The sequence below is a fragment of the Dermacentor variabilis genome, chromosome 2 (assembly GCF_050947875.1).
Source record: "Dermacentor variabilis isolate Ectoservices chromosome 2, ASM5094787v1, whole genome shotgun sequence".
Classification (NCBI taxonomy): Eukaryota; Metazoa; Arthropoda; class Arachnida; order Ixodida; family Ixodidae; genus Dermacentor; species Dermacentor variabilis.
Genome location: NC_134569.1, coordinates 84,403,941 through 84,416,862, shown reverse-complemented (window position 1 = coordinate 84,416,862; position 12,922 = coordinate 84,403,941). Strand labels below are relative to the sequence as shown.

General features: G+C 45.3%; 1 protein-coding gene across 1 annotated transcript; it reads right to left on the bottom strand.

Annotated features, from left to right (window-relative positions):
- Nucleotides 1-4,338: 4,338 nt before the first annotated feature.
- Nucleotides 4,339-11,490, bottom strand: LOC142572206 (uncharacterized). The gene is made up of 3 exons (XM_075681150.1): nucleotides 10,959-11,490; nucleotides 7,479-7,629; nucleotides 4,339-5,488 (listed from the first exon to the last, which is right to left on the bottom strand). Exons 1-3 carry the CDS (start codon nucleotides 11,012-11,014, stop codon nucleotides 5,231-5,233), a joined length of 465 nt encoding a protein of 154 aa, XP_075537265.1. The 5' UTR covers nucleotides 11,015-11,490; the 3' UTR covers nucleotides 4,339-5,230.
- Between the last annotated feature and the right edge of the window lie 1,432 nt (nucleotides 11,491-12,922).

Below are 12,922 nucleotides of genomic sequence, written 5' to 3'. Positions count from 1 at the left end.
ACTGTTGTTCTTGCCACACACTCTGTTTTCATTTCATGATTTGCAATGCTACAAAGTCACTTTTTGTCTGTCGTGGACTGGTTTTCCAGAAACTCCATCACTATTAACAAGCAAAAAACAAATCTGGTTTGTTTCCACAATCCACATAGACGAATTGATCCCACTCTCCCAATCTTCCTTCATGGTTCACGATGTACCAATTGTCAATGCTCTCCTCTCCTACCATCGCTGAATGTAAAGTACATGTGAATTATCTTCGACTCCGATATGACATGGAATAGTCACCTATCTCTTCTCTGTAATAAACTCCGGAAGTAATCATGTACTATTTACAATAGCCGCTTCATCCTCCCCTTTTCTGTGCGCAAAATAATCATTCATGCCCTTGGTTACAGTATCCTGAGATACGGTATAACAGTATTTTATCATTGTTCTTTCACATGGCGTTCAAAAATGAACTGTATATTAATATTACTGCTACGAAATGTGGCCAATAAGTTAACATTCCCGGTGGTATAGCTTGTTTTCTGCTTTACAGTTGCCTTCCTTTGATGAATTATTTTTTCAGATTATTATTTGCTGTACTCTCTGATATAGTGATTTTCTGTTTCCTTTCGTGCCCACAAGACCACTCAGGCGTCATCCCATGCTTTCTACACCCCTACGTTATACGCGAATTGGACGTGTTGTGCGAAATTGTCATGTCTCCGATACATTTAATTCCGTGACCGCGGTATTTCTTTTTTCATTTCATCGAAACGTGCTCTGAAATTGTATTTAAGGGAAAACTCATCTGACGCTGTTTGATGTCTGTTTGTTTTCAGTATTTCTTCATGTAGCATGGAACCCAATTTACTGCCTTCACTTTTCTGTTTTTTTTTGTTCTTTTTTCTTTTTTTCCTCACTCCGGTAGTTTATTGCGTCCCTGAAACTGACTGCCGGGTACAGCCCTACAAGCCTCATTGGCGTGGGCTGACCAGTTTTGTATGTGGTGCTTTTACTACAAATAAAGCACATATTATTATTATTATTATTATTATTATTATTATTATTATTATTATTATTATTATTATTATTATTATTATTATTATTATTATTATTATTATTATTATTATTATTATTATTATTATTATTATTATTATTATTATTATTATTTGAGGTTTCGTTTGACCACATGCTTTTTTCAGAAGTTGCAGAACAAGTAACATAAAGACCTTTATAAGTAGTTTTATCGTGCCTAAGCAAATCATCTCCAACCACCAGCGTGGATTACAGGATTCTGGAAAATATCGGGAATGAAAGGTATGATTTTCTCTTTAAGTTTTCGGAAAGAATTTGATTTTTAAAAAATGATATTTCAATATGTAAAATTCAAAACTATAGGATTAGAGGCATTGATCTCGCTTTAAGAGTAGTTTTCTTTAGTCACGACTAACAATTTACCTGCTTAGATCTAGGCTGTAAATGTGACAGCAGCGCCATCGAATATGGAGTGCCGCGTGGGTAAATTTTCTGGTCATTGCTGTGCACAATATATACAAGAATAATATATAGTAAAAAATATATTGCTTTAATGAACCAAATTGTTTTGTACGCCGGTGATATCAACGTTTCTTTTTTCTTGGGGCTATAGCTTAATGAGCTTGAACAAACAGCAACGGTGAGGCTAAGAGATCTCAGTATATTTGGTTGTAAGGCAACAAATTTGAATTCAATGCTAAAAACAGTTTAAGCTCTTCTAGAAGTATGGGAGAGGCCTTTGCACTGCAGTGGGCGTAACTAGGCTGCTGATGATGATGACTCTAAAAAATATCGCGACACAAAGCTGCGCTACAACGACGGTGGGCCAGAACATTTCGACAATATTTTAAGCTGGAATAACCATACTGACAACATACGCATGAAATATTCGAGAGCAGTTAAAATGATGTTGTTATCGTAACGTTCTTCCTCCCTCGATGAAAAAGGCAACTGTATTTCTATATCTATTCATTACAGTACCAACTAGCTATTGTTTATTGTTCTGGGGTATAAGTAACACGTAACTTTCCGTTCTACAGCGACGAGAAGCAAGGTTATTTAAGCATCCAGGTCAAGGAAAATGTGCTTTAGGACAGATAAACCATAATAATATACCTAGTTACTATAATGTTACAGCAAATGTAGTTATATTTAATGAAATGCGAAAACATTATTGCAGGGTTTTCTAGCCGCTATATATTTAGAAACACTGGCAAGCACGTTAAGGCATAAGTCATAGGTCAAGTATGGTAGAAAAATGAACATGCCGACGCAGCAGCACGATCTGCACATGAGGAGGGCTTGCAAGACTCCATTCCATTCTCAAGAACAGACGCTGCAATGAAATTCGTGTGCTCGCAAATGAAGCCATCAGAACTTTATGTAACACACCAAGGTTGAAGCACACACGTCTACACCGACTGAACCCATCCCTTCGACTTCGACCCCCATCTGGACTCTCTCGACTCGAGACAGCAGTACTTCGCCGACTGTGGCTTGGTGTCGCCTACACAAGATCTTTCGCCTTCCGAGTCAGTATGGACGACAGCGCGGCTTGCAGTCACTGCGGCGGCGAGGAGACTATATCGAACACGTGCTTTGTCACTGTCCTCGATACAGTGGGCACCGGCTGTCACTAGCGGCCGCGTTGGCACTCCTTGATAGCAGGCCACTTTCAGAACAGTCAGTCTTGGAATGCCGACATGAACTGTCGTCGCAGCGAAAGTCGGTCAAGGCTTTGTTGAACTTTTTACGTGACAGTGGCCTATTAGAAAGACTATAGTGATCCCATTCCATCCATTTTCATTTTTTTTCTCACACTTTTATTTTTGTCGCGCTCTTCCTTCCGTCTTTAATTCCCCTTTCCCTAGTGCAGGGTAGCAAACCGGAGGTTTTCACTCTGGTTAACCTCCCTGCCTTTCTCTCATTTGCATCTCTCTCTCTCTCTCTCTCTCTGGTAGAAATGTGACGCACTTTAATTATGACATATAAAAAATTTCATCTCAACCTATGATATTGTGCAATATGCTCATCTAAGTGTAACCAGATAACCTAAAGAAATAAAATTTCTAAACAGGCTATGCACTCTTTATATCTCACAGCACACCTAGACGAATGATGCTGCTTACACGCAGACAATATCCTCGCTACAAGGACGGTATTATATTTCCATATTTATTTGTCCGTCTGTATTTTTCTCGCCTTTGTAGATAATTGTTTATCACTCATGTTTCCTAATCTATTCTGCTTACACTTAGCTGTTTCATGTTCTATACACCTTTTTCTTGTTTTCTTTCTTCCGGAGCAATCACTCTGGCCTAGAAAAAAAATTTAGTTTGATTTATCGGAATATTCGAATGTTTCGCCATTCTACCTGTATTACGAGTGACTGGTGCGACAACGCACTACGAGAACAAGACCTGCGGTCAGGAATACAGTTTCTGCATAGACGTGATTCGTGTGCAGCGCATTTGTATTGGCCGAAACAATAAAAAACCCAATAATAACAACAACAAAAAGGTTTCCGTTTTAATAGATGACATGCATATGCAGGGTGTCCCAGCTATCATGCATCGCGTTTTTTTTCCTTTTTTTTCTTTCTTAAAAAAAATAAGACAGGTCATTCTACGCGAAGATAACAGAAAGTAGCGCCTTCAAACGAGCTCTACAGGAGTTAGTGGGCGATCTATCGCGCTCCGGTCGCGATCGTGCGATGCCTTGGTGCCTTGTTGCCTTGTTGTTGCTATACGGGATGTGCGCCGGCATCTGCTAACTCCTGCGGAGCTTGTTTGAGGGCGCTGCTTTTTGAGGCGAGTGGACGTAACGTTTAAGGTATCTATAAACGTTGAGCGGACGGTTAGTCGCAATATTTTTTTTTTTGTGGGCTTTCTTCATCAGTCGGAAAAAATGAACGTACAAAACGTACGTGACTGAAAACACACCAGTTTTAACTATCTTTCAATATCCTGCAAGTACTTCATTAACCGCATGGCATTCAGAGCAGTAATTTAAGAAATAGCTAATTGCACTTAAATATTAAGTTGACTAGCCCGAACAAAAAATTACAGGTGGTTACTCTACTCGACTGTGAACAATATGCACTTGGTCGACTTCGCGTGGAATGGCCCATCTTAAAAAGAAAGAAAAAGGAAAACGCGATGCATGATTGCTGGGACACCCTGTATATTCATTAATTGTTTCGCACTTCACTTACATTGCACCATTCATTTATCTAGCAGGGAAAAAAGAAAAAAAAATGAGCCAACTTTCAGCTGGGTGTCATTCATTGAATATTCAGAGCCCTTCACAATATCACCGTGCACTTTGGCAAAACATTTACTGGATCGGAAGCGAATCTACGATGTCTCGGCGCATCGAAGTTTGATTGTCAGCCGGTTCAGTGAGCAGCACATGAAGACCGTTGGCCCGAAGGACTCTGTCACACAGTACCTATCGAAGCATTCTTCACGGCCAGTGATTCCTCGCACTGTCGTAGAGGCTGCAGTTGTGGGTCGTCCACTCAAGGGTACAGCAACAGGGAACGCGCGTATATGTATATAGCCTATCGCTATTGGGCAGCCGACCATGGCAGACAACAGCCGAGCGACCTTTACATTTGTGTGTGTGTGTGCGTGCGTGCCTGACAGGTTGTACCCCTATACACTATTTCTTGTCAGCTGACTTCGGTAACTTGACTTTGCTCCCCTGTCGCGTCTTTTGTCTCCCTGCGACATTATCGCAAGCGGTAGTCGCACGTTCTTCAGACGGATTATGCAATACGCCGAAGAGTACTGCTGTTACGCGTGATCTGAAGTATTCACGGGAAACGCATGATAACAGTCAAGAGTTTTCCGCCTTGCAGGGGCCTGTGCCAACGCCTCCTAGATAACGCAAAGCCAGCAACTTCAGTGGTGCGACGTTGCGCTGTGTGGATCGGCGGTCGTATGATCGCGACCATGAATGCTTTTGCATTCGTGCTTTCGTCACGTGGTGCTTGGCAATAGGAACAATAGGAACGTCAGTCCAAATGGCATGGAGATAGGGAAATGAGTGCGCGAAAAAAAAAAAAAAGAAAGGTGGGCCGTGCCACGTAGAAGGTGTCTTCAGAGCAGACGAACTGCAGCCGCGCAGCTTCCGAGATGCGCGGCACGGCGACGTGTTACGGGTTGCGGACATCGGAGGCTCTACGTTCCGCTGCTTGTAACGACAGCTACGCTCGGCGAGGTGCGGCCGTGGTCCCCGCACTGCCGCTGCCGCCTTTGCAGCGCTCCCAGCGCACCTCCTTGTCACAGCAGAGCTTCTGCGGCTGCTGCGCGTCAACATCCCGCACGTCCTGATCGCACACGAAGGCAGCCAGCTTGACGAGCCCACCGGTCACCGGCTTCTTGGCCATGTCGCACAGGCTCTGGCCAACCGACACGTTCGTGGGCGCAAACATCGCATCCAGGTTGCCTGTGATTGCCGACATCTGCAAGGGGGAGGTAACGCGAATGGAAAACAGTGTTTAAATAAAAAGAAGCCAAGCGAGGACAATGCGTGTTCCTCGTGAGCATAGCTCCACTGTAAAACAAATCTGCCCCAGAAACCGAAGCAAACGATCGAACGAGACAGTTCCATTGTTATATGCCGCGCAGCTGAGGGGACCATCGAAGAACAAGGAAGAAAGAAGTGTCACTCCGGAGGAAGCCGATTGTGGCTTTGCCTTCGTCAAGGCGTCAAAACGTTATTTCCGAATTGAGGCTTACTACTCCATTTTTCTCCTTTACTTGGTTTCTCCCAAGCACATACATTATGTCTTACATTCCATTTACATACTGCGCAGCTGTTGTTCAACAAATCACTACGGGTAAGCACTGCGACTGCGTTTGTGGATATACGTGCAAGTAATAATGGGAAGTTTTGGGTTTTGCACACCCAAAAATATACGTTATGCAAATCGCAACGAATACAAAAGAACAGAAAATGGTTACAAAAGAACGTAAGCAGTGCGTGGGCTTTTGGGTAAGCAAAGACGCTTGGGTTCTGAACCCTCTAATGAGTTTAACAACGCAGCACTGTTTGACGAACTCCCCCCTCCCCCCTCCCCCCGCCTTATTTTTACTTGTTTTGATATCAATTTTACAGTAATAGTTTTTCACGCGACCTTACCTGTATACGGCACCGCAGCGGTACAGGAAATCAAACTCGCGTCCTCTCGCTCAGCCGAGAAACTCCACATGGGCCTAAGCCATTGGCGAGTACGCACAAATAAATCACAGAATAAAACTGAGCGCTAGAAAGAGTGCAAAAAGAACGCTTGTGCTGTTTTGTCTTGGCCGCGTATTTTCTTTCTTTCTTTTCTTTTTTCACTTCTTTCATTGTGTTGCGTATCATGAAACCTCAACTCGCCTAATAACAGGTCTTATAAGCTGCAGTCGATGCTCCCTTCGCCGTGGAGGAACCATAACACTGCCCGCTCTTTCAAGGAAGGAAGGAAGGAAAAAGGGGAGAAGGAAAGGCAGGGAGGTTAACCAGTTTAGCTTAACCGTTTTGCTACCCTACACATGGGAGAGGGATGGGTGCGATGAAAGACGGGGAAGGGGAAGAGAGAGAGCACATAGCACTTTCAAAATTTCGCTTGCTGCGGTGCAGGTTAATGCGTTCCGCGAACTCTTGAGGGCACGGTTTTCACAAATGCTGAACGCCTGCCCATACATCATCGCACAACTCACCGCTCAGTTCTTCGACGTTGGCACCCGCGCACACTATCGTCTGCGCGTCAATGTGCTGGCGACAGCAAGAGCTCATTAGCTTGAGGAAATCTTCAAGTTTCATTTGCGGAAAACCACGCATATTCTAAACTTTACTATGCGTATGTCCGTAGTGACGAGGAAAACTTCTGATATATATATATATATATATATATATATATATATATATATATATATATATATATATATATATATATATATATATATATATATATATATATATATATATGTGTGTGTGTGTGTGTGTGTGTGTGTGTGTGTGTGTGTGTGTGCGTGTGTGTGTGTGTGTGTGCGTGTGTGTGTGTGTGTATCATATCCGTGGACCTCGATCAAACTTTACGGCTGCTCTTTCGCGTCGTGGCTGTGCGGGACGCTTCACTTATGACTCTGATACCAGAGATGTGACCCCGATAAAATATTTAATACGCTTATGACCGTATTACGCATATGATTGTAATGACAAAAAGAAACATATGAAACTCAATGTGTTTTGAGCATCCCAGGACTTGGAACAAATCCTGCAGCTGCCCTTTGGTGCCGTAGCCGCGCAGAGTGCTCCATTTATGACTCGGCGATATCAGACGTGACCTGCCTCGATACGACATCCATGGAAAGTCGCGAAGAGGGCATTGTGAAAAGGGTAGCTCTGACCAATACTTCTGACACCGTGGTTCAGACGCTCCTCGCGTCCGCATGTATACTACGAACCTCTTTCTTGCAGAACTGGCTGCAGAACTCAAAGTCGGCATCGGTGCACAAGCTGCCCACAATGGAGGTGCACTCCTTGTAGAGCTGGACCGGCTCGGCACCCTCCTGGTGCAGCATCACGACGCAGCTACATTCGTTGCCGTCCTGAGCCCTGCGAGCGACGTGCAGCCGCCGTGAAATGCAAGCAACACGTAAGGGGCACGGTGCAAGCGTGTTTAAAAAAATCAATGAAGATGATTTAAATCAACATTTTTTTTTGAAAATCTATTTAAAGATCAACAAAGATGAGTGTGTGCAGCTTCCAGGAAAACGAAGCAGTCGTGTTAATCCCCAATATGTTTTACGCCCATACTTTGCTCACAGTGATGTGTGTCTCTTTTTTCCCTGCCGTGACTGAACTTTGGAACGCGATACCAAGCTTTGTGGCAAATGCCAGTGATGTTTGTGAAATTGAAAAATTGTTAAGCATGTGTTTTTGTGATTCCGCTGCCGCTTGATGCACCTGTATATATGGTCTGCCTGTATGTAAACCCTCCCTGTAAGAACCCTCAGCAGAGGGTTGACAGCATGAAGAAATAAAAAATAAATAAATAAATAATGAAACGAGGTTCCGTTAAACGACTGGCGCATCAGTCCTACTATAGAGACGCTTGTGCGCCACTGGACTGGGGCCACGTTACTTGCTGGATCATATACGCTTACATACGCCGAGCCGTAACACGCAGGGCAGGAAGGCATGTGCAAGATCATCATCATCATCATCATCATCATCAGCCTGGTTACGCCCACTGCAGGGCAAATGCCTCTCCCATATTTCTCCAACAACCCCGGTCATGTACTAATTGTGGCCATGCCGTCCCTGCAAACTTCTTAATCTCATCCGCCCACCTAACTTTCTGCCGCCCCCTGCTACGCTTCCCTTCCCTTGGGATCCAGTCCGTAACCCTTAATGACCATCGGTTATCCTCCCTCCTCATTACATGTCCTGCCCATGCCCATTTCTTTTTCTTGATTTCAACTAAGATGTCATTAACTCGCGTTTGTTCCCTCACCCAATCTGCTCTTTTCTTATCCTTTAACGTTACACCTATCATTCTTCTTTCCAGATCAAGATCAATGGACACTTTAAGTGCTTCAGTAAAATGCGCACCCTGCTCGCTTGCGAATCAATCAATCAATCAATCAATCAATCAATCAATCAATCAATCAATCAATCAATCAATCAATCAATCAATCAATCTTGCAGTAGGCGCATGCTGTATAGGTCATTTTGGGCTAAAAGCTACGTAAGTAGCTAGACGTGTCCGAAAAGACATTACAAGACAAAAGAAATCAGCGTGTTCACAATTCCCAACCTGTACTATATAACATTAATAAAAAAGCTAGTGAATGCTGGAATTCATGGAAATGTGAAATGCAGCTTCACGGAGCCGGTTCGTCAGTGTAACAGCCCGTCAGTTCTATTATGGTGTGATCACACATGCAGGTAGCACGCCCACGTATACACAGGGAAGCTCCTGTAGAGGATTTCAATATAACATTCGTCATTTCTCCTGAATAAACAAAGAAAAACGGAACAAAGCGGTCGCCCAAACAAAACAGAACCAGGAGTCGGAAATCCAACTCGTCCATTCAGAGAGCTGTGGTTATGCCACGGGCGCATCAACGCCAACACGCGTTGTCTAGCTTGGCACATGGTCTTAACTTGACACAGCTAACTTGGCACATGGTCTTAACTCCGTATGATCATGGCCGCGAAATAATGGGCGACTTGGAAGGGGAATTCTGAAGCTCTCTGAATAAAGTGACGCCGCGGAAGAAGTCTTCAGAGACGCGAACACATAGTGCCATAGCTGTAGAATGTTTGAAAGGAACATCATTTATGTCAGCCATCTGTAATCGTGGGCTAACATTTCCAACGTCTCGAACGCGCCCGTGAAATCAACCTTTCCTTTAGTTTTGATCTCCCATGCACACCCAGCGTAATTACCAACAACCCCCATGTTTCGCGGCGTCCAATTTTAGCAAGTATCCTCTAGGAGCTTGAAGACGATCTGCTAAAGGTCAGCAGTCACTAAAACGTGCTATGGAATAAAAGTTCTATTTTTTTGTTCCTTTTATTTTGGCGAAGGGCGGGGGGAGGAGGTGGGGTTGTTTCTGCTGCTGCTCTTGTTTACTTTCTTCCTTTCTTTTCCTTTCCTTAGCACCACAATCTTTCCTTCCTCGAAAAAAAAAAGGATAACACGCCAAAACTTATGCTCTTGAGTGTTAAAGTACGATCAAACTAGTGGCAGAATGCACTCCGCGGAAACTGACGAGCGGCTGTTTCCTACCGCGGAGCGAACGGGTCTTGGGAGCTGCGGCATGCCGCTCGCCGCCGATCAGGGAGACCAATGAGGAACGGCCGATTCTTCCACGTGGGCAGACGCTGCGAGGAACTATGCCGCCGTCTCTCCGCATAGCTGATTACAGCCGCAGAGATTCCAGCTCAGGGCTAATCTATCACTTGTTTGCCCCGGCAAACAAACAAACAAACAAACAAACAAACAAACAAACAAACAAACAAACAAACAAACAAACAAACAAACAAACAAACACGATATTCCGTTAGAGGGGTAGTGCCTGGCGTTGCTGTGACCCAACAAAGGGAATTAACACCGACAAGAACGCGACAAAGAAGCGTTGACATTCAAAAGGTTGCAGCAGTGCGACAATTCTTTTGGGCCCTGTCGATTATTACTGAAGCGCGACACCGACGTAAGTACGGCCATGCAAACCAAAGCGTCGCGAAATGGATCGACCATACGTTGAATGCAATCGAGCAGAATTAATCTTTTATTTGTTTTTCTGGTTTGTATTGTATTTGCTTCAATTCTTCGGAGTGCAATGAGGATGGTTACTTGTAGGTTTTTACAAAACCTTGAGCTAACCTGCCACACCGATTCGCATGTAAGCTATAGTGACTGCTAGCTCGCGAAAATTGAAGCCTACTCTCGCCAAGCCCATCGCACATGTCTCCTCCGAAACTAAAGTATGTAAATATACTAAAATCCTGGTTGATTTCGTATTACGCGGACTTGCCACAATATTTTGTCGCTGCGTCAACTGTGTTCGTGCAAATTTAGTGATTTAGCGTTGGTGAATTTAGTTCATCAGCGCAAGCTGTATGACCTCGGTTAATATTTCTGAAAATATGAGGGGTAACTTATACGCAAGCCTTTCTCGTGGGTAAAGCTGCATGGGTGCGGGCCAAGTGGTGCTGCTGCGTCGGCCCTTCACATCCGGCTGACGCGGCCCACTGGCAGCAGTAAACAGGACGTCTCGACCGTTATACAAACACACGCGAATTAAAACCTCCAGCTTCTTCTCATTCTCTCTACATGCCCTTGAAATCATATAAGTAAATGGATAGTTGTTACATGATATGGCTACGTACATACTGGATCCGAATCACACATGTACAGTCTCCACCCAACTCACTTGGCGCTCAGAAATATAGCGGTGACGACCAGCGGCAGGAACATTCTCCGAGTCATGGTTGTGCAGCAAAATGTCAGCGCGACGCGCTTCGCGGACGTCTTGTACGAGAACTGTCTGTCGCCACTGCCAACGCCGAAACTCCGGCGGATGCTGTCATCTGCCCAACACGCAAACCTGTTAGGTGACTGTTTGCCTGAGCGTGAGCCCTGCTGGCGGTTTCTCTTCTCGTGCGCACGGGAAGTCGGCCAGGTGCGCGCGGTGTAGTGGGCAGGGCCAAGGAAGCGACGCGAGAACGCCTGCACTAGGGCTTCGGACTTACGTGCAGCACAACGTCATGTGGGTTGAAACGTTCTACCCTATGGTATCGCAGCGCGTCAGAGCTCCCCCTCGCCATTCGTCGTCACCGCGCTCCTCACTTCCAATGCACTGCGCAGAAAGGACCAACCAACGGTCAGTCGCCTCATTCGACGTGATCCGAGAGCAGGCGCGGTTCTATACCTTCGCACTGATTTCTCCGCGCAGGGCAAAAGCGCGAGTGCGCGAGTGTCATTAAGCGGACTGCGCTGAACGGAACTGGTGTTAGGCTTTCTGATATGCGACCGATGGCGTCCTGCGCGATTCCCAGGGGCCCGATAAGGACGCAGCCGCCGTCGCCGCCAGAAGGCGTCGGCTGGGCTGGCCCCGCATGCATTGTGGTCGCTGAAGGCAGGTGACCGGCTATCGGTGGACGCGTTGCTCGACGACGTCGTCGCCATTGCGCCGTGAGACGATTTATGCGCGCTGATAGCAGATACAACCGGACGCCCGGTATTATTCCGCCGGCAATTCGTTCCTTGCATTTTCCTTGACGCTCTTATTTGTCAGTTTGACACGATTCATTCATTCATTCATTCATTCATTCATTCATTCATTCATTCATTCATTTGTTTTCAGTCGTTCGCGGCTATCCTGCCATGCATGCTGCGCGGGAAGACTTGCTCGAACGGGGTTCAATTTTGCGCCGCCGATCTCACCGTATACACACAATATATAGGTATTTATGGCGACAGAAATATGCACTGAGGCATATATCATTATAAAATAGTCTTTCTTTCCGATGCTTAACTCTTCGTTGTTACATGAAAATGAAATTCTGGGGTTTTACGAGCCCAAAGCACGCGATCTGATTATGGGAGACGCCATGGTGTGAGTGTGCGTGTGAGAGGACCAAGGAGGGGGGGGGGGGGGCTCGGAATTAATTAGGAACACTTGGGCTTCCTTAAAGTGCACCCAATGATCGGCCCACAGGTGCTTTTGCATTTCACCCCCAGCGAAATGCGGCCGCCGAAGGCGCGATTCGAACGCGCGACCTCGTTGCTATAGCAGCGCAACACCATCCATTGCTACTGGCTAACGCGGTGGGTGGTGGGTGACTCTCTCCGTTGTTCTTGCAGTGCAGTGAGTGCCAGCCTTTCCTCCTTTCGCCCCTCAAGAACAACTGCTCTTCAGTTAGACAAGCAAACTCTTCTAGTACGTAGCTTACCTGTGATATTGCAAATCACAACGCGCAAACAGACAAAGACGAGAAAGGACGAAGATAACACTCGTCTTCGTTCCTTCTCGCCCTTGACTTGCGTGCTGAGATTTGTAATACCAGGCAACATCAACAAGCCCCGTCCCACACCCTATTGTAGCCTGCATGTGTCTGGCGCATTCTTATATAAAATTTACGCTTACTCAACGATATAGCGGACTCGAAAGGACCAATTTGCTTCTAGAGGGCCCATTTACGTTATTTTCTGTGAGCATGACCAGGTTCGTCGATGAGTCTTAAGCAACACAAAGGGTAAGCTGAGATGGGTCTAACTATTGGCAACGCAAACCATGCAAGTACTCTCTCTCCACTACGCAGTACTGTTAGCCAAGACAGGTTATATATCTATAAAACATTTTCGGTGAATTCTTACTCCGGTAAGTCTGAGTGG